This window comes from Aphis gossypii, unplaced genomic scaffold (assembly GCF_020184175.1).
Source record: "Aphis gossypii isolate Hap1 unplaced genomic scaffold, ASM2018417v2 Contig00997, whole genome shotgun sequence".
Taxonomy (NCBI): domain Eukaryota; kingdom Metazoa; phylum Arthropoda; class Insecta; order Hemiptera; family Aphididae; genus Aphis; species Aphis gossypii.
The window spans coordinates 8895-34729 of NW_026083403.1; the positions used below are offsets into that span (position 1 = coordinate 8895).

At 36.9% G+C, this 25835-nt stretch overlaps 4 protein-coding genes across 5 annotated transcripts; 2 read left to right on the plus strand and 2 right to left on the minus strand.

Annotated features, from left to right (window-relative positions):
- Positions 1–866: 866 nt before the first annotated feature.
- Positions 867–5034, minus strand: LOC126555680 (uncharacterized). The gene is made up of 4 exons (XM_050210577.1): positions 4621–5034; positions 3841–4336; positions 1156–3738; positions 867–904 (listed from the first exon to the last, which is right to left on the minus strand). Exons 1-4 carry the CDS (start codon positions 4870–4872, stop codon positions 867–869), a joined length of 3369 nt encoding a protein of 1122 aa, XP_050066534.1. The 5' UTR covers positions 4873–5034.
- A 1343-nt stretch (positions 5035–6377) lies between these two features.
- On the minus strand, positions 6378–8275 carry LOC126555682 (uncharacterized). Its single transcript, XM_050210579.1, has 2 exons — positions 7417–8275; positions 6378–7369 (listed from the first exon to the last, which is right to left on the minus strand). Exons 1-2 carry the CDS (start codon positions 8273–8275, stop codon positions 6378–6380), a joined length of 1851 nt encoding a protein of 616 aa, XP_050066536.1.
- Positions 8276–12700: 4425 nt separating this feature from the next.
- Positions 12701–14970, plus strand: LOC126555683 (uncharacterized). The gene is made up of 3 exons (XM_050210580.1): positions 12701–13314; positions 13925–14052; positions 14846–14970. The coding sequence occupies exons 1-3, from the start codon at positions 12701–12703 to the stop codon at positions 14968–14970; spliced, it is 867 nt and encodes a 288-aa protein (XP_050066537.1).
- Positions 14971–20228: 5258 nt separating this feature from the next.
- On the plus strand, positions 20229–24076 carry LOC126555681 (uncharacterized). 2 transcript variants are annotated; one of them, XR_007606907.1, is made up of 5 exons: positions 20229–20424; positions 20734–21814; positions 21898–22061; positions 22164–22244; positions 22326–24076. XR_007606907.1 is itself a non-coding variant. In XM_050210578.1 (4 exons), the coding sequence occupies exons 2-4, from the start codon at positions 21983–21985 to the stop codon at positions 22529–22531; spliced, it is 366 nt and encodes a 121-aa protein (XP_050066535.1). In that variant the 5' UTR covers positions 20285–21814; positions 21898–21982; the 3' UTR covers positions 22532–24074. The 2 variants fall into 2 exon arrangements, 1 of the variants encoding a protein (XP_050066535.1); XM_050210578.1 differs by having other exon boundaries at positions 20285–21814; positions 22326–24074.
- The last annotated feature ends 1759 nt before the right edge of the window (positions 24077–25835 follow it).

Below are 25835 nucleotides of genomic sequence, written 5' to 3' on the forward strand. Positions count from 1 at the left end.
ATGTATATATACTTATAATAATAGCGGCCGGTGTGCCTCGCTCTGCTGTGAAATTCGGTCTAAGTGAATACCCTAGGTCGGAGTCGGGACTGTAAAGAAAATATCGTAAAAAGTATAGTAGTCGCAATTTTAGTTAATCTAACCTCCGGTGGTTTGGAAGAAGCCGAGGGGGTACTAACTTAACCTTCGAGGGGGTCGGTGTGCCTCGATTTCTGGGCTGGTGGAAGCCGCCTTCGGCGCCTTCGAGGGGGTTGTGTAAAAATCGTGTTATCAGGAATTCGATGGAAAATTGTAATCGGGTGTCTAGAAAGAAATCATACACTAAAAAAGTAAGAAAAGTACTGAAGTTGAGTAAATAAATACGAAAAATGGTAATTGAGTGTCTAGTTATCAGTCCTAAACTGGTGTAATACCGTTTCCCATTGCATGCCCTGTTCTTTTTGTATATAAAAAAATGTATTTAGCGAAAATGATAGTCGAGTGTCTAACTATCAATCATCACATCACGTACCTAAATCTATGTCTGACAATGCAATCCGCCTGCGCCTCCGTCGTCGAAAGTCTAATGTTGTATTGTAGGATAATAAGTATAAAGTAGAATTACATGCGAGCATTCAAGTCGAGTTGTCAGTTATCATTGGGAAAAATCGAATTAAATGGCATTAAACCCACCACGTAGGCAATCTGACTGCGCCGGATCGCGGACAATGTGTGAATAGTAGGTTATGATACCAATATAGTATAATATGAACAATCTCATACCGTGTCCCGTCGCATGCCTGGTTCTTTTTTTTTATATTATAAAATTTATTTAGTGAAAATGGTAATTGAATGTCTAGCTATCAGTCATCATAATATGATGTAAATCAATGTCCGAAAGTTAAATCCATAATTTTCATACCTCCTAATGTCAAAGTTCAGATATTGTTTTTGATATGTAAGTGTAAGAAACTATAAAACATATATTATTTTTTAAGTATTAAGTAAAAGATAAATATTTTTAATTTATAAAACATATCAATTCAAAATTACGTACTCCCTAAACGCGTTGTAGCGTATACTACACGTCTACACTTTATATGTATACTAGCTGGCTCCGTGCACTTCGTTGCCCGTTAAAAATGCCAACTCTATATAATATGAAATTGCCATTACCAATGTCAATGAGTTGTTTAGAGAATATGTTTCCAGATTGGTCATTTTGCAACTCGACACGCATATTCTTGCTTAAATGAAGTACTTTGACATGTTTCCACAAACTGGAGGACTTTAGACATGCATTGAGTTCATCAGCTGGCGTTGATCGTGGAATCACCGGCAATGTTTGACGAAAATCTCCTGCTAATAAAATCATTGCACCACCAAATCGGTTATTATTGCTCCGTAGATCTTTTAAGGTTCTGTCCAAAGCCTCCAAAGATTTTTTATGTGCCATCGTGCATTCATCCCAAACAATCAATTTACATTGCTGCAAAACCTTTGCTATTGCAGAGTTCTTCGAAACGTTGCAGGTTGGAGTTTCATTGCTATGCATATTTAATGGCAATTTTAGTGCTGAATGGGGTGTTCGACCACCTTCAAGCAAAGTTGCTGCGATTCCCGACGAAGCGAGTGCAAGTGCAATTTTATTTTGTGAGCGAATTGTTGCTAATATAAATGAAATCAAAAAAGTTTTTCCTGTACCACCAGGTGCATCTAAGAAGTAAATCCCTCCAGTTTCATCATTTGTTACTTTCATAAGAGTTTCAAATACATACTTCTGTTGTTCATTTAACAGTGGAAGATTTGTTTGAATTAATTCTTTCAAAGCGTTGAGATCATACAGTCTTTCTCGATGCAACTCTTGGTTAAAAGCGTCATGCATTGGACGATTGGGCGCGGTCAGGCCTAATTGAATTAATAGTTTGTTTGACATTATCAAGCACATGTCCTCAATTGAAATCAATGCTTCATTGTAAATTTCTTCACTGATTTGTATATTTGGATTTCCCATTCTATTCTGTATTTGATACAAAATATCATCACACATATAATCTTTGTACTTGATCCACAAATCAATTGGGTTTGATGGGAAGCATGTAGATATGATTATAGAAAACAATGTTCGTATTTGATGAGCGTGTGATGATATTACAGCATCATTGAGAGTTTGATCCCAATGAGCGTCATTTTCAAGCAATTGCAAACGTTGACAGGCTTCTCTGTATGATACACACAATTCACCATCAACAGTTCGTAACTGTTGGAATGATGTTGGGCCACGTACATTGACTAATAGCAGTCGTAAGTAAAAACATTCATCATTGCTTGGATGTACTGAATAAATCCGGCCAATCGCATCGGTGGAATATACATCTGTATATCCTGGAACTGGTTTTCCTTGTTTCCGTCGTATAAATCTCCTTAAGGATTGATTCCAGGTATAATATTTTGGCATTTCAGAATATAGCAATGTTTGTGCGAAATCATCGTTTTGGCATGTCTCAAAAAAACTGGTTAATGTAGTAGATGGTGGCTGAGCAGCTCTTTGTACTGCGTTCTGTGCTGTAAAATACACTTTTTGTCCATTTTCTAAATGCACAGCTAAGTGAACAACAGAAGGGTGTCTCTCATGAATAGGAAAAGAAAATATTCGCCAAACTGCTTCATTACTACTGACATAGCGGCCCATTTGGTATTGGGTAACTTCATCATTGGAATTCTCTGCACCAATTCCAATCACAGCCATATCACTCCCTTTGGTTACATATTTGCAAATGTATTTAATAGATTTCACTGAATGGCAAGATTTAACGTTGATGTGTGCTTTGAATGTCTTTGATAAAATGGGTGAATATGGAACAATCCAACGATTATCTATTTCAATATCTTGTTGATTTAATTTGACAATTGTTGATTTTCCATTGTCTGCTGTCGATCTGCGACGATACAATGGATAACCGTCATTACCAGTAATTGTTTCCGATATTAATGTCCGTGGATATCGTTTTGAACATTTACCATCCATCATACACGGTGAATTTTGATTAAGAGTTCCACAGGGACCATGTATCATGTTTTTGATAACTACCTCATGCAATCCAGGATCTACTTGTACATTAGGGATTTCAGCTGATATCACTGCATCAACTTCATTTGGCCTTATATTTTCAACCAACCAAATCAAAATGTGTGCATGTGGCAATCCTCGTTTCTGCCACTCCACAGAATACATCCAGCAGCGTGTCTCACCAAACACATTATGTTTTACGATGAAATCCATTAAAGATTTCAACTTTTGTCTAAAGACTCTGGCTGTAATATCATGACGATCAATGGGTGATTGACCAGAGAATAACTCCTGATTGATTTCTATCCATTGCGGATTGCATGTAAATGTGATGAACAAATCTGCTGTACCATAATGACGAACATACGACATGGCATCTTGAGCATATTCGTGCATATGCCGAGGGCTTCCGATGTATGTTGCTGGAAGAATAGTCATCCGACCGACATTCTGTGCATTTCCATCAGTATTAATCGCATCTCGAAGGTGAATATACTCTTCAGATCGGAGTTTGGTTTGATTCAACCTGATGAATGTTAATCTCTCCGTTTCAATTTTAACATACATGTCAACAACATATTTGTGATATAATCGCCGACATTTCAATATGTGATTATCTTCATTTTCCCGAATCATTAGGCGGTATGAATAATAGTTCATTGAACTGACTTTTTTGTTGGTTTCAGAACCTGTAAATAGATTTTGTTTTAATAACATTCAAATATAAAATTAAAATACATAATATAATGACTGAGATATTATCGCCATAGCTAAACTAATATTTTAGTTACCTGCAATGGGATTTATCATTTTTATTGAGAAATCGTAGCCATCTTCACCTTGCCAAAATATAATGGGATATTGCAGTGCATCATATGAGCGGTGTGTTTCCTTTATACATTGTAATTGATCATTCCGACGACGTAAAACAATATCACGGGATTCCAAGTTTTCTCCAACTACAACGATAGCAACTTCATCAATAGTTGGTGCATTAAAACGTCTTGTATGTTGACCTGCAGGTGTTTTATCAGCTCTGATTACAATTTTGTGATTATCGGATGGCATCAGATCCAGGGCAGTTTTAAACAATATAATCAATTGATTGTGTTGATGAAATAAAGTTTGTAATTGTTCTACAATAGACCTCTTTACTAAATTGTTATGTGCACAACGCAGATCAATTTCTTGTGGTGAATTGCCCATAAAATAAATTTGCAGGAATTTGTTGTCGCTATCTGACACTGGTAACAGTGAACCTGCTCTGTGATATATTTGCCCTTGTATCTGTAAATAAAAAAAAAATATTATGGTGTGGTATAAATTAATGGATTGTCGGTGATCAAACTTAAATAATATTTGATCTTAAAAAGTATATATTTAGTTTTAACTAATATCTATCAAATATAAAATATAATAAAAGTGTCACTGAAACTGAAACACCATATAATATGATGACTAAGTGATATATTTCGTAATGATTAAGAAATTGAAGATTAGTGACACATCTTAACTTTGGTGACAGAAAATTTTGTTCGCTAATAATTATGAGTAACTGCTATAATACATACCTTGAAAGTTGGCATAAAATTTTCCCGAACTACATTTGTTGCCCCAAATGAAGTCATTTGAAAGCAATTGTTATATTGTTGGATATTTGTCAAAAAGTGTATAGAATCTGTTCCTATTCCTGAAACCAATGAGTACAATGGTTCTGGTGGTGGATCCAATGGTATCAATTTCACTTTACCATTAGCGCAACACAATCCATTGGCTTCGTTTTTGTATTTTAATGCCTTACAGTGTGAGCAAACCGAGTTCATAGAACCAATAACAACACACTGGTAGTTACTGTAGTCAATTGACACATCGTAACTGAAAGCAGCTCGATTCAAACTTGCGCGATTATTAGTTGAATTTCGCGTTCGCGCTTCACGCGTTTGTGATATCCGAATTCTTTCACGTTCATTTCGGTCGTCACGTTCTTGAGGCTTTGGTTAGATCGGTAATTAGCTTGGTTGGTAGTATTTCGGGTTATTCTACCTAGATTGCTCCGTCGTATAGGAGGCATATCAAATATAAATTATTATGTTTTTAAGGTCTTCCCAGGAATTTTTTATTATATTTTATTCAAACAATTAAATTGAATAAATATTGTCTATAATATTTCCATGGCAACACAAAAATATTATAGTTTTAATTTATTTTTTATATTTTGACGGTATCGGGTTCAAATCAAAACCTTGCTATAACATTTTAAATAAATTATTTATTTTATTTAAATGGTTGCCATTGACTACCAAAAATAATTTAGTTTACTATTTGCTGGACAGATGGCGCCTCTGTAATTTCATCACCATCTCGTCATATTTCTCAAACCTGATAACTTTTTCAAATTTTTCGTCCGTAAGAACCTTCTCCTGGCAATTCCGAACAGTTGAAGAAAAAAATCAGCCAAATCGGTCCAGGGGTTGTTTAGTTATGCGAATACCAACACATTTTGCGATTCATTTTTATATATAAGAGATATACTTATAATAATCGTAATAATATGGTATTGAAAAAAATCGTAGACGTATGTATTTATCGTATAAGAGAAAGCAATAGCTTTAATTTTCAAAATTCAAATTAAAAAATCAAAAACTAACTCGAAAAAAAATGCAAAAAATTGTTGGATACGGGCGGAAGAGACGTTAATTAGAGCGTTGCCGTAAAAATGCGCCAAAGGCACAGCCAGAGAGGGAGTCGAACTCGCTCTAATGATATGTCCGCAATAAAGATGTACTTGTGGAAACAACAATGTAAAAGGATGTCACTTATGTCAGTTTGCAACTTAGGTCCTGTTACCAAACAGTCATTGAGAGAAAGTCCCGATGATGATGCGGCAGAAGCATCAAAAACAACCCTAATTTTCAAATCATTATCTTGGCGTTTAACAACCGCATGGTGCGGAATGAAATAATTACCTTCACGCGTTGCCAGCTCCATGTGACCCAATGTGATATACTCTTCCATGAATTTCCGATATGATTCATAGAGTTCAGAATCTTTATTTAGGCGACGTTCCAAATTGTATAAACGATTTAATGCTACACGACGTGACGATCCTAAACCAATGGACCTTGGGTCTTGAGAAATCTCGTCTTGCATCAATTTTCCATCAGAATATTACATTACAGTCTTCTTGAATGGTAATGCGACTTTAAATCTTCCCGTAGTGTCCCGTGACACGTTCGTTTTGAACCATTTTTCACACATGTCATCTTCCGTGGTTGAAATGACCGACCCATGAGGTTCTTCGACTGTCCAAAATTTCTGCATTATTTCATCAATGGCTGGTGTGGTATTTATGACTAATGATACTGCTGATGACGTTACTGAATCCTTTAAAGCCCCGACTATTACCCATCCGAGTTGTGTATTTAGGGCTGGCGGTAATCCACCTTGAACATAAAACCAATGGATACAGATCCCCTCCTACAAGCATGTCGATAAGACCCGGTGTATCGAACTCAGGGTCTACTAATGGTAAATGACCATATCGATCACGCACACTATCTGGTAATTTTTCGTAAGGCATTGACGCAGTAATTTTGTTTAAAATTGTGACATTAGTTGCCGTAAACGTCGGTTCATCGATTGTCAAAGGAATAAAGTTACATGAATTCGAACCCTTGATTGATTTAACCCGCTGCTGCGCGAGGCCGACAACTTCTGTTCGGGTTTTGAAACGTGGTAAACCCAATCTCTTTGCACATTCCGTCGTGATTGCAGAAACCTGTGAACCACTGTCCAAAAGAACTCTGATGACTACATATTCACCCGAACTGTCCCTTACACGTACTAGAGCTGTGGCTAAAACAAACCGTATATCTGACTGCGATGCACCTGAAAAACTTGGGGATGTTGAACTGTCTTCGTCCTTATTAATTGCGGTACCTGATTTGTTGTCCGACTTCGCCAAATCAATACTATTTGTCGTTAAGCCACGCTTAGCATCAATATGCAACAATATATGATGTCGACCATTGCAAGATTTACAAAGGTATGTTGATGAACATGCACTCGCGATATGATCATTACTTAGACAAATAAAACACAACTTCTTTTTAACAACGAACTCCCGCCTTTCCGTTAGCGATTTCTTTTTAAATAGAAAACATCTATACATAGCATGATCGCGTTCGCAAAATGAACATTTAACCGCCTTATTAGTAGTAGTCACCGCCAAAGATGTCTTCCCGAACGACCGCTCGCCCTTGATCCTTTTAGATCCACTAATACTAATCAATTGTTTTGTATCTTGAGTTCCAATGTTTTCTAAAATTTTGCATCGGAGCGCTATGAAATCTAATAATTTGTCTAACTTTGGTATTTCATCTGTCGATATATACTCTTCGAATAAGCGCATCTAATAAGAGTATCTGTGTCTAACACACGAGCGCCAATATAAAATAATAAAAAACCCGACAAATCATCGACACCCAATGCTTTAATCGCAGCGACGTTCTCACGAAAAGTACTAATGAACGACATTAATGCTGGGACAGATTCACGTTGAATTCGCTCGAATGCAAATAATTTATCCAAATGCGCGGTGATAAGATGTCGTTTATTGTCGTACTGATCATTTAAGGCGCGCCAAGCAATATCATAATTTTCCGCCGTCAACGGAACCGATTTTACGATCATTAAAGGAGAACCCGATAATGCCGAAATTAAATAATGAAAACGTTCAATATCAGTAAGGACATTATTATTATGTACCAATGACACAAACATATCACGAAACGTGCACCACTGTACATTGCCGTCAAATTTGGGCAATTCGACTTTCGGTAATGTTAGTGCCCGATTGGAATTTGCATTATTTACACGTTCGGAATTTAACTGTGTTGGCGGTATGCATTTATTTAACGTACGATAAACCACCTCAATGTCACCACACAACTGTTCCAATTTATCGGATGTAGCCTCATCGACGTTGACGTATTCATCTTCCCGATCCAGACCGACCAACGATGACACGATAATCTGCTGTTCCTTTTCAACATTGTTCCTGAACCGTTCCAGGGAACCATAACGCGCTAAGAAAGTCTCCTGTCTTTGTGTATCAAGAGACGCCTTTTGTGATAACACATGCAAATTAACTACCGATTTTAACGCAGCATCTCGCTCTAACCGTGCGCGAGCGAGTTCACGCTTTTCGTTTTTTTGCGGTGCCATCCCGAACCTAACCGAATTATAATTTAAATTAAAACGAAACGAAGTTATCCGGTTCGAAGGACCAAAATGTAGCGTGTGTACTGTCTTCACTTATGAAATAATAATAAATCAAAACAAAACAACCAGATTGTTATAATAATAAATGTGGACTGTATTAAATGATATAACAGTACATCACACACATGATACTAATAATAATAATATATACAAGAATTAATTGTTGGGGAGTAGGCGCCTACCTACTATATAAAATAAAAGTTATTTATTTTAATTCGTAATATACATTCAAAGAATATATTATATACATATAATAATAATAATAATATTGATTATGATAGCAGTTGATAATATATAAAATAATATTCGCGTATCATTAATAATATGATAACGCGTTACCGTAACCGGACCGCTCACGGTCTTAGATTAATAGGTCTGGCAACTACCTTCAGATATGATGCTCTTAATGTCGGGTCCCGCTCTGGTGGCACTATCTAGCGGCGAAGTACCATAACAAGTCACATACGCATATTATTATTATGATTGATTGATTGTCGACTGTCGAGTAAAAAAACTAATAAAGACTAATTATATTTAAAAAGTAGTATTAAGACGTGATAAAAGCTGTGGTTTTTACAATCCATTGTCCATTATCGTTATTATTTAGCTTATAGTAATAATCTATGAGTATGACTGTAAAATAGCGCCAAAATATAAGACCCATCACCCATGTGACATTGTTGATACATTGTCTTTAAAAGTATCTATTACCAATTAAATTTTGTTTGAATAGTTTTTAGTCAAATATATTATTTACATTTTATTAAAATGACACGGAATTGTTGTATATGTAATTGTAAGACCACAGGGGTGCCTACATTTTGTGTAACACAAAATCGTTTGGAAAGGTGGGGAGCAGTTCTAAATAAAATTTTAAAAATTGGGGATAGGATATGTCAATCACATTTTTCTGGAGAATCTGTAAAAAAAGAAGATATTATAGATATAAAACCTAATAGGATACCAAAAGTAAGTTCTAAAAATGTACATAATAGTATAATTATTGTATACAATTAACTTTACAAATAGTTTTTTTTATTAAACATAATAAGAACAATAAATCTTACAAAATAATTTAACAATAGTCAACATGACAACATAACATGACATTTTTAGAAAAGTTTTTTATTTGATATATTATTGATGTATCATTAACATACTTTAAGTTATTTTCATTTACAATTAGTATTTTAAATTTAATGAAATTTAATTCATTAAAATTGGCACTTTCATCTAAAATGTTTTTTCTTTATTATTATTAAATAGGTAAGTTATAAACTTAAAAAATATATATTTATTTCATTAAAATTTAGACTTATTTAAAACATGGAGCTATGCCAATACTTCCCGAAATGTTAATTTCTACAGACTGTAGTGAAGTTTTAGCTTTGCCACTCTCACCTGTCTTATCTGAATCGTCTTTTATAAAAGAAAACAACTTTGAACAGGTAAAAATCCTCAATTAACACATAACAGTATTTAAATTATGAGTACATAGATATATTTTTTTTATTTAGAAACAATATCATAACAAAAGACTTCAATGTATCTCAATTCATCCAACCAAGAAAATATGTTTAGGTTTTGATACATGTTCTGATAATACATATAATGCTGTTTTTAGACAAATTTATTCAGATCCAAAACTTGTTAATTTACCATCAGATTGGTATAGAATAATTCCAACTAATAAAAAATGCGTAATATTCTGTAAGGTTTTATTAAAAAATGATTTAACTCCCTATTTTGAAAGATCCATTATTATTGATGAAGATGCAACAATAACATGCAAATATTTGAATAGCTTTCAAATTGATGTTGAAAAATTAGAATTAAATTCAAATGTTATATTAGACCATCATACCATTGAAAATGTAATTTTAAATTTTGCCAATACCACTTTTTGTTCAGGTACACTTATTCCAAATGAATTAGTTAAGTACAAGCCAAATACTGGATATACTGATTATAATGGTAAATTTCATCATTCAAAATGTTTAATTGTTATAAAAACATCTTCTCATAATACTTCTAAAACAGAAAATGCAAATTTTGTGTTACTTTAATAAGTACATGTAACAAAAAAAACAAAGAAATTTAATAGCACGAAAAACTAAGTTAACTACTAAACGAATTCACATAAATGTTACTCCTTCTAAGACAGAAAAACTAAAACTCCTTAAACAGCAAAACAAGATATCTAAACAATCAAAAAAAAGAACTCAAATTCAGCTAAAAAAATTAAAACAAAACATTTTACAATATGAAACAAAATTTAATAACATAGATAGCAAAATTATATTAGAAAATGTAGGAAACAAAATTTCTGAAAATCAAAAGTTAATAATTATACAAGAAATAATCAATTCATCAAAAAGAAAGTGTCCTAGAGGTAATCGTTATACCGAAGATTGGGTTATGTTATGTATGCTTTTACATATAAGATCACCGTCAGGATATAATTTTACAAAGTAACCAATTATTGCCATTACCGTGTATCAGAACTATAAGAAGATATTTAGCTATGATTTCAAGTACATGTGGGTTTGATAAATGTTTCTTTGAATTATTTAAAAAGCATTTATCTTTCAAAAAAGATCATCAAAAACATGGGCTTCTAATTTTTGATGAAATATCTTTAAGAGAAAGCGTTTCTGTAAATTCCAAAACATTAAGTTACACTGGATTAATTGATTTTGGTGAAGAAGATGAAGAACTAAAAGATTTACCTAAAGCAACAAATATTAATTCAAAAGCTACACAGTATTGGTATTCATGTTTCAACCTTTAGCAGATTCGTACACTCAACCTATTGCAGTATTCGCATCCAAAGGCAGTAAATGATTAACATTATCAAAATTGATAGTAAAAGCAGTTTTACTACTCGAAGATGTGGTGCATACGTCCATGGATTTTATCTGATGGAGCACAACAAATCGTCGTGTATGGACTGAATTTGGTAAGTGGCAAGTGAATAGTCCATTCTAGTATTGAACACTTTTGTGATGAGAATAGACGATTTTTTGCTTTCTCTGACAGTCCACATTTACTGAAATGTGTTAGAAATAGATTATATAATAATAAAGTCTTAAAAGTAAGAATTATTTACTATGGTAATTTAAAATAATTAAATACTTCAATCTACTTACTTCAAATTATAGGTTGATCCAAATGAAAATTTTGTCAAATGGGAACATTTTGAAATTCTTCATGAGCAAGACAAAATCAATTGTGTCAGCCAGTTAAAAGTTTGCCCAAAAATCACTGACAATCATATTAAATTACTAATACTTGCCTGAAAATGCGAGTTCGATTCGCTACACAAGTAAATTTAATAAAAACCATCTTATTATACTCAAATGCTTACTTCAAACCTTTACTTATTTGCTATAACATTGCATACTTTGATTATCCAGATTATTTACTAACTAGAAACATAAAATAAATTTATTTCAAATGTTAATTAATAATTAAGTCTAGATTCTAGTAAGTCAGTTGCTGATGGGTTATTATTTTATAAAAAGCACCAAATACAAGGTCTTCAAAACTGTGATTCAACAATAAAGTTTTGTTTAGTTTTTAATGATATGTTTGACGCACTAAACGCAAAAATTCCTAGTCAAGGTATTACTTCAAATTCAAAAAACTATGAGGTTAGTTATTTCTATATCTATCAAAATTGACATTTTGCTTTATGTGCTTTTGTGAATTAAACTTATTTATTATTTTTTTGGAACCAATAAAATAATTACTACTACATTTGAGTATCAATGAGTAATGTAAGTAGTTGTCTATGTAATTAAATAATAAATAATTATGTTGAGTAATTTAAACTTACAGTAAATTATTATTGCCTATCTATCTAAATTGATGCTTAGCTTTATGTGCTTTTGTGAATAAACTAATTAATTTTTATTTTTTGGAATCAATACAATATTTTCTACTGTATTTGTGTGCATCAATGTAAGCAATGTAAGTATTTGTGATTAAATAACAATAATCATGTTATAAGTAAATTCAACTTACAGTAAATTATTATTGTCCAGGTACTCCAGCATTCTTTAGACTGGTTAAACATGTGGGAAAATAATTTGATATCTGGAAAAATAAGCGCTGATGAATTCTTAAGTGCAAGTACAGCTGAAGGGTTGCGAGTTACCTTAATATCATGTAAACATCTGGCTGATTATATGATTGAAAAATATGATTTCCACTATCTTCTTTCAGGAAAAATAAATCAAGATTCTCTCGAAGTATATAAATATTTTAAAAACTTTTAATGATTAAATATTATAGTTAAACAATATCTAATGAATATAAAATTATTTTAGCGGTTTTTTGGTACAGTTCGTATGGCTTCTGGTGCAAATGACCACCCTTCATCGGCAACTTTCTTACAAGTGTATAAATTATTATCAGCATACTTTATTTAAGCCTCCAAAATATGGAAACTGTACTGTAGAAGCAGACACTATTAATGAAAATCTTATTAAAATATCTGACATAAAAAGCATATATGCAAGTAAAGATTTATCAGCTTTTGAAAAACTAAAAACAAAACTTGATAATATTATAAATCAAGGTGAATGGGAGTTCACTGATGTAATTGAACATGATTATTCATTAGCTCCAATTGTTGACTGTTTAAAATATTATATAGTAGGGTATTTAAGTCATCAAATAATGAAAAGGACAACTTGCTCAAAATGTAAATCATGTCTTACATCTCCACAGAACTACAGCGCTGAAGCACAGCTAACAAATATTAAAAGCAAAGGATGGCTTAAACACCCAAATATTTATTTATACAATTTGATGAGTACAATAGAAGATGAATTTCAAAAATATTGTGAAAATTTAAATGTATTTGATGATATAGTAGAAGGATTAATCACTAAATTTGAAACATTCACTTTTCCATGTACAGAACATAAAGATTATATTATTTCTTATTCAATAAAATATTATATCAGTATGCGAATGCGACAATACACTAGACAAACTAATCAGGATAAATCTAAAGAAAACCTAAAGAAAAAAAAATTATCCAAATTTTGTAAAACATAGGTAATAATTGTATAGGTAATACTAATTTAATTTACCTGTAAGATCAGGGTTCTGGGTATTTCATTTTTTTACTGTGTTTTCAATATTATTTTTAGGTTTTAATGTTTTATATGTATTTTTAAAATTGTATATTAATATATTATATTATTATTAAAATAATATAATAGTCAACTTACAGTCAAGTACAATTGTACAAATGATAGAAATTAGAAAAATATTTAATATGTTTCTTGATTATGTTTTATCTTCAAATATTTAATTTACCTGTAAGATCAGGGTTCTGGGTATTTCAATTTTTTTACTGTGTTTTCAATTATTATTTTTAGGTTTTAATGTTTTCTATGTACTATTAAAATTGTATATTAATATATATTATTATTAAAATAATATAATAGTCAACTTACTGTCAAGTACAATTGTACAAAATACAAATGATAGAAATTAGAAAAATATTTAATATTTATCTTGATTATGTTTTATCTTTGAATAAGTTATAAATTATTAAATTACAAATTACTACTAAAGCGCGCCACCAGAGCGGGACCCGACAATAAGAGCACTACCGATTTGTGTAAATTGGTCGATGAGTTGCATAGGCCTGGGACCGCTGATCGAAATCGTTTTCACGCCGAACGTCTTCTCTGTGGATCTTCGTGAGTAGAGTCGGGGAGGGAAGAGATATTATACTACAGAAAATATTCGTAACAGCCCGTGCTGGAATACGATAAAATGTTGCTGCACCCGTGTGCAGCAAATGTATTATAATATAATAGTCGACACTCTCGCACCATAAAGAGTTACATGTAGTACCCGCGCACAATAAGTAACAAAATATATAAAAAGATATAAAATAAAATATGCCACCGAACGGCAGAAATGGCGACCCGACGCGACGCGTAAAAAACAAAGAAAAGATACGGACTGCGACGGTGGTATCGGCAACGACAACTTGCAGACTGACGATGGTCAACGACCTTGCGACGGTAGAATCCCTGTGTCTGGCGGCCGTACAGAACGGGCAGCCTTCGAGGGACACGACGGCGGGGCGTGGGGTTTCTTCGGAATATCCCATTCCTTATCGGCGAAAGATTATAATGTTGGATACAAAATAATAAAAATAATAATTGGTCGTCGCCAGAGTCGGTACCGAACACATAACATTGGTAGACCACATACTATACTCATATTTATAGTTAGGTTTTGAGTTTTGAAATTCTCTGCTACTACAACTACTAACATTTAATTCACTATTTTTTTTTTTTTTTTTTTTGGTACAGACATATTAAATAATGTTAAATAAAATACAATAATCGGACACGATGCACTTACAAAATGACAGACGTATTTGAACTGATTAATGTTTACTGAGGTAGGTTTATTACTATAATAACATACTAAACGCAATATCATATAAATAATACATAAGTATTATTATTTTATCTACAGATATAATTGAATCCCGTGCGCATGCACATGCCATCGGGCGCGTCCCCAGGTTGCGGATAGGGGAACGCCCTGTAGATATACAGGGTAGCCGCGAAATAAGCCATCCTTCCTGGATGGACGAATAAGCGGTCGCGGTCAAGTGTACCACCGGGGGAGCGATCGGCCCCCGGTGCCCCGGTAGATCAGGCCACCCCGAACAGCAAACAGTCGACGTGAGGCTGACGTCGACAGTGGCAGCCAAGCCACCACCACCTTTCAATATTCATGATGGACACAAATAAAGGAAATATCGTTACCACACCAGGGGATTCGGACCCCCAGGTGTCGGCGGCCGGGAGTGTGGGCACGTCCCGGGTTTCGTCATCGCCAACAGGCTACCCATCAAACGCGGAAGAAGTAAGGCAGGCTTCCGCGGCCAGCAACGGTGCTGGTACCGCGACTGCTGGTAGTGCTGCGAAGCGGGGCACTACCCTCGGACAGAGAGCCGAGTCTAAGACCGCAACTGGAACCAACGGAGTTAAAGGAAAATAACTAAATGAGCAGGACGCAGACATGAAGGCGCTGTGAAGCGCTTTCTCCATACGTGCCTTACTACGCAGGATGGAGGCTACAAGCTTATGCTCCAAAAAGCAGCGGTCCTAGAGAGCTGGTCCGTTAAGGTAAGGAGCCCGGAAGCGAAATCCGCCATTGAGGGGCTTCTGGAGGTGATTGGTGGACTAAGGAAAAGCCGTGAAGAAGTGCACAAAGCGTTCAACGCCTTGCACCACAACATCCCCAAGAGTGACCAATTACAAAGGCCAAGCGTGAAGACGAAAATGTCCAACATCGAGTCAATGGACGCGGCGACGGATACGCCATGCTGGTGGGAGTTCTGCCCAACGTCACTACAACAGCCAGGCATTCAGCGTCCGATTGCTAAGCCGGCGGACAAGCCTGGACAACAACGGAATGAGAACTCGGACAGTGCGGGAGAGGCAGAGTTCAAAGTCGTCACCAAGAGGCGAAGAGGCAAAAGGGGAGCAGACAAAGTCCCGATGGTCCAGGCGGCTAAAGCAGAATCCACGGCTCCGCAAATCCCGAAGGCAGTCGGAGGGAAGCGCATGCGCCCCCCTAGATCGCAAGCAGTGGTGTTGGAGAAACCGGCTGACAAGTCCTACGCCGACATTGTCAAGGAAGTGAAGGAGACCGTTCGGCAGGAGGCTCTCGCCTTCGAAATCACAACCAGGAGAGCCAAGTCTGGCAACCTAGTGTTAGAAATGCACGGAAAGGAACAAGCAGACAGCTTGGCTAGCGTCCTAAAAAGACGTTTTGGCGAAACCAGGGGCATCAGGCGCCCTAACCCTAGTGTTGCCCTGGTTCTCATTGGCATTGAGGACTCTGTTGACGAAGTCGAGCTGACGAGCACGCTGGAGGCACACGACCCAGAGTTAAAGATCAAGAATGTCTTGAAGATCCGTGAGGGTGCGAATGGAGTGAGATCGGCCGTAGTGAGGGTGCCGGTTTCTCCAGGGCTTAAGCTGGCCCGTCTCAAGAAGCTCAAGATTGGCTGGGCGAAATGTCGCATTAAAGCGCTTGGGGCCAGGCCCAAGGGCTGCGCTCGGTGCTCCTCTTTGGAGACAAAGGACTGCAGAGCCGAAGAGAAAAGGAGGTGTTTTAGATGTAAGGTTGTTGGGCACCTAATTGCCTCGTGCGAACTCCCCCATCAGGAAGTCCGCCCGGGCGAGGTGGATCGAAGTCCGGGCGTCGTCGTGCAGGACGAAAGCTCCTCCACCCCCGCATGCCCCTGATGGCAAGTTCGTTGCGGGCGATTAAGGTTCTGCAGGTGAACCTTAACCACTGCTGGGCGGCACAACAGCTGCTCATCCAAACCGTCGCGGAACGCGACATCGATGTCGTTGTTGTCAGCGACTACAACCGCCAGATGGGGGCGTGCCCACAGCAATGGGTCGCCAGTACGGACGGCAAATGCGCCATATACGTCACGAGCAGATCGACGGTCGCCGTATCGGGCAGAGGCTCTGGGGTGGGCTTCGCTTGGGCCAAGGTAGATAGTACGCTGTTCTACAGTTGCTACTTTACCCCCAACTGCTCCCTTCAAGAATTTGACTGTTTTCTCAACGATCTCGAAGCGTCGATCCGGTCCCAAGGCGACGCGAGCATGGATATCGTCGTGGCCGGGGACTTCAACTCCCACTCTTCGGAGTGGGGTTCGTCCACAGACGACGCTAGGGGATCCCTTTTGTCCGACTTCGCGTCGGCACTTGAACTCGTGGTCTGTAATGTAGGCTCAACGCCGACGTTCAGGAGGGTTAATGCGGCATCGGTGATCGATGTCACCTTTTCGCGTTCTACGGGCAACCGGCCCCTGGTCTCAGACTGGGCCGTCATCACGGAATACTACACCGCCAGTGACCACGAGTACATCGGGTACTCTGTGCTGAAATCGGGGTCATCCAGAACTACGGCAGACTGCAGAGTGACTCGCCCTGCAGGCTGGTCCACGAAGAAGCTGTCGTTGGAAGCCATCAAGGCCCATGGGGCCCGCAATAACACCTCACCTCCCCTTCCGGAGAACGCTTCTGCGGAGGAACACGCCGCCAGACTACAGGACTTACTGACAAGGGCCTGCGACGCAGCAATTGCAAAAAGAACGGTATTCCAAGACAAGAGGGGAGCACACTGGTGGAATGATGACATCGCTTACAAGCGCAAGGTTGCCATTGCTGCTAGAAGGAGGTACCAGCGCGCGGGACGAAGAGCTAACGTTATTGATCGTGAGGCAGCTCTCGAGGAGTATAACCATGCTAGGAAGGAACTGAGAATGGCCATCAGGAGGGCGCAGGAAAGATCTTGGTGAGAGCTATGCGAGGCTGTGGAAGGCGACTCTTGGGGCGTACCGTACAGAATAGTCACCAAGCGGCTAGGGCGCCGCCCTCCTGCCATGGATGTGCAGGCGATGTCCCAAATCGCTCGAGGCCTCTTCCCAGCGCAACCGCCCGTAGATTGGCGAGCGGTCCCAACAGGATCTAGCGCCTCCACTGAGCTGACCGCGCCGCTGGAGGTCGAGACCCCTATGTTCACGACGGATGAATTACTGATGGCGGTCGGAAAGTTGCCTCTGGGTAAGGCTCCAGGTCCCGATTCCATCCCCAACGAGGTGATTAGGTTGGCAGTGAGACATAGCCCTGACATGTTCCTGAACGTGTACAACGCTTGCCTTACCAAGAAGGTGTTCCCGTCCATATGGAAGAGGGCCAGGCTCGTTCTACTGCACAAGGGTTCCGACAAACCACCGGACCAGCCGTCCAGCTATCGCCCCATAAGCTTGTTGGACGGTGCGGGCAAACTCTTGGAGAGGATGCTGCTGAACCGTCTAGCACCGTATGTTGAGAATACCGGAGCCCTCAGCGAATTTCAATTTGGCTTTAGACGTACCAGATCCACCGTGGACGCTATCCAAGAGGTCCTAAAGACGGCGCGCGCAGCGGGTGAGGGTGCAGTGCAGAACAGAAAACACTGCGCTGTAGTGACTCTCGATGTTAAAAATGCGTTCAACACTGCGCCTTGGACGCAAATCGATGCGGCTCTGCACAGGTCAGGGGCCCCTGGATACCTAACGGGCATTCTACGGTCCTACATGTCCGAACGGGAAATCCAGCTTGGTGCTGGGTCAAGCCTGCCAGTCACTTGCGGAGTTCCGCAGGGCTCGGTCTTAGGACCGACACTGTGAATCTCTTCTATGATGGCATACTACGGCTCTCGGTTCCTGCGAGCGTCAAGCTCGTAGCATTTGCGGACGACGTAGCGTTAGTGGCTGTCGCACACAATTCTGAGCTAATGGAGCAGTTGGTCAATCCAATACTTACGGAAGTGTTGCAGTGGATGCTGGCGAACGGTCTAACTCTTGCACCTGAGAAGTCCGAATGCGTAATCTTAACAAAGAAGCGCTCTTTTGGCTCACCGAAGATTCAAGTACAAGGAATTACGGTGCCTGTCAAACGTGCCATCAAGTACTTGGGTGTGCAGCTGGACACCCGACTGTCCTTCGTTGAGCATGCGAAGACGGTGGCTGCAGGAGCCAAGAGGGCCGCGGTTGCGCTCGGCAGACTCATGCCAAACGTAGGTAGGCCCTCGCAGTCCAAGCGCAGTCTGATCATGAGCGTAATACACAGCCGCTTGCTCTACGGAGCCCAAGTGTGGTCTAGCAGCGTCCAGGTTGTAGAAAAGCCGAAGACACTGCTAACCCAAGCTCAGAGGTGCACGGCACTGCGGGTGGCCAGGTGCTACAGAACCGTGTCCAACATGGCAGCTCTGGTCCTGGCTAGGATGCCCCCGGCTTACCTGTTAGCCTTAGAGAGGTCCACCATAGCAGAGGCTAGAAAGTCTGGGTGCGCTGTCTCTAAAACCGCAGTTCAGTACGAGACCATCCTGCAGTGGCAAGTTGCGTGGGAAAACACTGGAAAGGCGAGCTGGACCAGGAAACTCATCCCAAGTGTGGTCAGATGGTGGTACCAGGGACCAAGGAAAGTTACTTTCCACATGGCTCAGGTCCTTACAGGGCATGGGTGCTTCCAACATTATCTGTGGAAGAGGAACAGAGCAAGAAGCCCGGCGTGCCATCACTGTCCGGAAGTTTGTGATGACGCGGAGCACACTATTTTTGTGTGTCCCTTTTGGGAGGAAATGAGGCGGGGCCTTTCACAGTGCCTTAGTAGATCCCCCCGTCCCGAAGACGTTGCAGACCTGTTGTGCAGACCCAACGTAAGCGAACTACCCGCAGATCTAGGCCAGCGCGGCAAAATACTTGACGCTGCAATCAGGAACGAGTCCCTTTTCTTGGCTATGGTGGAGTCCATCATGGGTGAGAAAGAAGAGCTCGAGAGAATTAGGCAGAGGGCAGAAGTGGCACGATAGTGCTACTGGTCCAAAAAGCAGGAGAAGGAAGTCAGGAATAAACGCCATTTGATATATTGTTGTTTGTTAATTCGTCATCTTGTCGTTTATTGTATATATCACATGAGGCCTGTTACACTTAATTAATATTAAGCAACATTGTTAAACACGTTGTAAGGAGGTAAGGACGGGGAGACTAGCCCCGCCTTCCCCACCCAAATATGTATTTCTTTTGTTTAATAAACGATGGCGGCCGGGAGGAAGTAATGCGAAAGCAGTTCACTCCCGGTCGTCGATTCCAAAAAAAAAAAAAAAAAAAAAAAAAAAGATAAAATTGAATAATCGTTAATGAGCGATAAAAGCTGTATGCTCAAATATTTTTACCTATTACCTATATTCTATAATAGTATAATTTATTATGTATAATATTATATATTATATAATATATAATAGTAACAATTTTCGCGTGCCATGGATTTGCCATCCGTGTCTATGGTCACAGACAAATAGACAACAAATGTTCCTTGATTCAAACGGGGCAGGTAGCAATTTTTCGTTAAGGGTACGGCTCTTTTTTCGCCATCACCGTAACTCACACATGCGTCAAGTTATGCATCTTGTTTTGTTTTATGTTATTCGTTTTCGCCTATCACCTTCTTCACCGCTGTACCAAACACACGCGTCAAGTTGTACTCCACGTTCGATTGATGTGCGTTTTTGACGTACGCATTGAATGTTTCCGAAACATACAACAGCGTCAAACTGTGCTTCACGGTGGGCTTGTTTGTGTGCGTTTTCCCGTGCAAAATCGCCACCTTCGATATACTCTTGACTCTTTGTTGTAACTCCCCAAAAAAAAGCTCTTATACGTGGTTTTCGCTCTTTTCGCCGTCGCCGAATTTCACACATGCGTCAAGTTATGTATCTTGTTTTGTTTTATGTTATTCGTTTTCGCCTTTCACCTCCGTCACCGCTGTACCAAACCCACGCGTCAGCTTGTACTCCCTTATTGATTGTTATGCATTTTCATCCATGCGCTTCATGGCGCCAGACCAAGCACACGCGTCTAGTTGTACTCCACGTTTGATTGATGTGCGTTTTCGCCGTGCAACTTCTTAACCATCGATATACTCATAACTCTTCGATGAAAATCCCGAAAAGGAGATCTTATTCACGGTTGTCGCTTTTCGTTTCAAACCGAAACTCACACATGCGTCAAGTTATGTATCTCGTTTTGTTTTATGTTATTCGTTTTCGCCGTTCACCTTCGTCGCTGCCGAACCAAACTGACGCGTCAAGTTGTACTCCCTATTCGTTTGTTATGAATTTTCTCCGTGCCGCTTCGTTACCGTCGATATACTCATAACTCTTCGAAATAACTCCCGAAAGATGCTCTAATTAACGGTTGTCGCTCTTTTTTCGCCGCCGCCGAAAATCACATGCGTCAAGTTGTGAATCGCGTTTTGTTTGTTTTGCGTTTACGCCGTTCGTCTTTGTCGCTGCCGAATCATACATACCAGGCTCTGAACACTTTTAAATGTTATCAATAATAAGCGGCCATTTTTCTGGATGAAAACAATATTATCAATGTTCTATGATAATATTGTTTGGATGTTTATTTGTTATTATTCTGTATTTCTGTGTCACAGACAAGTAGACAACAAATGTACCTTGATTCAAACGGGACAGGTAGCAATTTTTCGTCAAGGGTACATGAAATGCGGAACCCTGCTGATCATATTTTAAAAAATCACGGTTTTTTAATTCCCAGCCTAAACTGAGAATACCTAGTTAGAGTAAAAATCGTCACCTGGCGCGTTAATATCGAAGGACGTTATTGTTAATTTTTAACGGTCAATCTTTTGGACTCGTGAAAGTCTCGTGTTATAACCAATATATTTATTCTTTGTATAACTCTGTCGACTGTCGGAACTTGGTCACTTTTTCACTTTGTCACTGAATAAATTTGTTCATCATCATGGTTCTTGTATGTTTGGTTAAAAATTGTAAAAATGCCAAAAGCACTACAAAGGAAAAAAATTGCAACCTTTTTAGAATACCCAAAGGTTTGGCTCGGTAAGTAATTCATCAAAACTTCACAATGGTTATATTAATTAATTTTTAAGAAATTGCTACTTATAAAATAAATTAATTTATAGGTCTTAAGAATGGTTAATTAATTGTGAAAGAGAAGATCTGATTTCAAAATCTGTTGACAACCTTTACAACAATTATAGAGTTTGTATGAACCATTTTAAAAATAACATGTTTTCAAATCCAGAGAAAACTCGATTATGGATTAGTGCTGTGCCTACTGAGTTTGGTAATTTTAATTGTTGTTTTATTTATTCATTATAATCTAGAATCTAGACATTAAGTTAATTTTTATAAATAGTTTTCTAATATTTAATTTCCTTAATTTTAGTAATGCAAACAACCACATATACCTCTTCTGGCACTTCACCAATAGTTAATCATACAATGGATTTTAATTCACCATCTACCTGTAAGTTATATTTGTATTTTTTTTTTACTATTTACTACATTTATAAGGTCTAATTCAAAATTTAAAAATCTGTTTATGCAGCAATGTCAATCAGTACTACAACTTTAGACGAACAAGTTGATAAACCAAGTTCAAAACCAGTATCAACACAAATTACAAAGGACCTGACTTTAAACACCCCAAGAAAATCTAAACTTAAAGGTAAATTAAGTGAACTTAATAAAAGATGTACCATCCTAGAAAAAGAGATTGAATCTTTAATAAAACAAATGAATGAAACCTACTAAAACAGTAATTTTTTGTAATTTTAACAGATTTGTTTAAATTTTTTGTAATTTTTAACAGGAAAATATAAGGTCAGCTTTTTTTGGAATGTTTTTTAAAGTTCGTTTTTAGATGTTTTTTTAAGAAAAAAATTTAATACAAAAACACGTCCCCGAATGGGGGATGCGTTAAATTTAGGAACATTTATAATAATTTAACTTTTTAATATTTATTAAGAATAATAAGAAAAATACTTGATCAAATCAAAAAGTGTACTGAACGTACCCACTATCTACTGATTTGCAAACAAAATGAATGTTTCACCTCAGCGTCCCTATTTTTTTGTAAACCAAAAAAAAAAATATTTTACATTTTTGATGTCCCTCACTTATTAAAATCAACTAGAAATAACTTTTTTAAGCACCATTTAACTTTTTCGAATGGCATAACAGAAAAAAAAAACATTTAGTTAATTTTTACAAATCTGATCAAGGTCTTATTCGTCTTGCACCCAAATTAACTGATGCACACATAAACCCAAGTCCTTTTCAAAATAGGAAAGTGCAGTACGCTAGGTAGTCAAACTTTTAGTGCAACCGTAGCAGCAGGTATGCGGACTTGTATTGAAAGTGGTGTATTATCATCTACTGCTGAAACAACTATTATGTTTATAGATTATATGGACAAGTTATTTGATATCTTAAATTCGAAACCTAAAGAAGGAAGTAAGGACTTCAATCAACCATTTAAAAACACTAAATCCCAAAGACAACACTTACTTTACATGTTAGATGCTTTTAAATGTATGTAATGTGTCTTGGAAACCAAAATTGTAAATGGTGAATTAGTGTCTAATGATCTACCACATAGAATTAAATTTTTAAAGGGATGGCAAATCACTATAAATTCTTTGTTACATTTATGGGATGACATTGATAAACCCCTTAAATATTCACTATATACATATAGATTGAATCAGGATTGTTTAGAAAATCTATTTGGTAGTTTTCGCAATCAAAATGGCAATAATGTTAATCCTACCCCTATTCAATTTTTATGGACATTTAAAAAAACTTTTTCTTTAAACTATTTTAAGCATTCTTATGGGTCTAATTGCTTAGATGATTTAAATGAAATTTTGACAAATATTGGTGATTTGCTCATCAATTGGGTTCTGTTAAATTTTTATATTCAGAAAAACTCCTTTTAATGAGAATATTTTAAAAGTTGGTACCTACTGTTGTTTATCGAAATTTGTGTATACCAGCTAAAAATGCACTTGCATATGTTTCTGGCTATTTAATAAAATAGTGTCTATAAATTAGCACATATCGGGTTAAAAGAACCTACAATAGGTTTCCTGATTCAATTTGTTCATTTTGGTATGCTTTGAAATGGGTAAATAAAAGCGATTGATCCAACTGATTCTGATATCTGGTGTAATTTAAACAAACATGACATGAATGTTTTTCAAGACACTAGCTAAAAATGCACTTGCATATGTTTCTGGCTATTTAATAAAATAGTGTCTATAAATTAGCACATATCGGGTTAAAAGAACCTACAATAGGTTTCCTGATTCAATTTTTTCATTTATCTTTGAAAGGGGTAAATAAAAGCGATTGGTGATTCTTGTGTAATTTAAACTACATGTTTGTTTTTCAAACTACTGCTCTGAATGATTTGCATATTTTCTGGCTATTTATAAAATAGTGTCATAAATGCACATATCGGTTTAAAAGAACCTACAATAGTTTCCTGATTCAATTTGTTCATTTTGGTATGCTTTGAAATGGGTAAATAAAAGCGATTGATCCAACTGATTCTGATATCTGGTGTAATTTAAACAAACATGACATGAATGTTTTTCAAGACACTATTTTATTAAATAGCCAGAAACATATGCAAGTGCATTTTTAGCTAGTGTCTTGAAAAACATTCATGTCATGTTTGTTTAAATTACACCAGATATCAGAATCAGTTGGATCAATCGCTTTTATTTACCCATTTCAAAGCATACCAAAATGAACAAATTGAATCAGGAAACCTATTGTAGGTTCTTTTAACCCGATATGTGCTAATTTATAGACACTATTTTATTAAATAGCCAGAAACATATGCAAGTGCATTTTTAGCTGGTATACACAATTTCGATAAACAACAGTAGGTACCAACTTTTAAAATATTCTCATTAAAAGGAGTTTTTCTGAATATAAATTTAACAGAACCCAATTGATGAGAAATCACCAATATTTGTCAAAATTTCATTTAAATCATCTAAGCAATTAGACCCATAAGAATGCTTAAAATAGTTTAAAGAAAAAGTTTTTTTAAATGTCCATAAAAATTGAATAGGGGTAGGATTAACATTATTGCCATTTTGATTGCGAAAACTACCAAATAGATTTTCTAAACAATCCTGATTCAATCTATATGTATATAGTGAATATTTAAGGGGTTTATCAATGTCATCCCATAAATGTAACAAAGAATTTATAGTGATTTGCCATCCCTTTAAAAATTTAATTCTATGTGGTAGATCATTAGACACTAATTCACCATTTACAATTTTGGTTTCCAAGACACATTACATACATTTAAAAGCATCTAACATGTAAAGTAAGTGTTGTCTTTGGGATTTAGTGTTTTTAAATGGTTGATTGAAGTCCTTACTTCCTTCTTTAGGTTTCGAATTTAAGATATCAAATAACTTGTCCATATAATCTATAAACATAATAGTTGTTTCAGCAGTAGATGATAATACACCACTTTCAATACAAGTCCGCATACCTGCTGCTACGGTTGCACTAAAAGTTTGACTACCTAGCGTACTGCACTTTCCTATTTTGAAAAGGACTTGGGTTTATGTGTGCATCAGTTAATTTGGGTGCAAGACGAATAAGACCTTGATCAGATTTGTAAAAATTAACTAAATGTTTTTTTTTTTCTGTTATGCCATTCGAAAAAGTTAAATGGTGCTTAAAAAAGTTATTTCTAGTTGATTTTAATAAGTGAGGGACATCAAAAATGTAAAATATTTTTTTTTTTGGTTTACAAAAAAATAGGGACGCTGAGGTGAAACATTCATTTTGTTTGCAAATCAGTAGATAGTGGGTACGTTCAGTACACTTTTGATTTGATCAAGTATTTTTCTTATTATCTTAATAAATATTAAAAAGTTAATTTATTATAAATGTTCCTAAATTTAACGCATCCCCCATTCGGGGACGTGTTTTTGTATTAATTTTTTTTCTTAAAAAAACATCTAAAAACGAACTTTAAAAAACATTCCAAAAAAAGCTGACCTTATATTTTCCTGTTAAAATT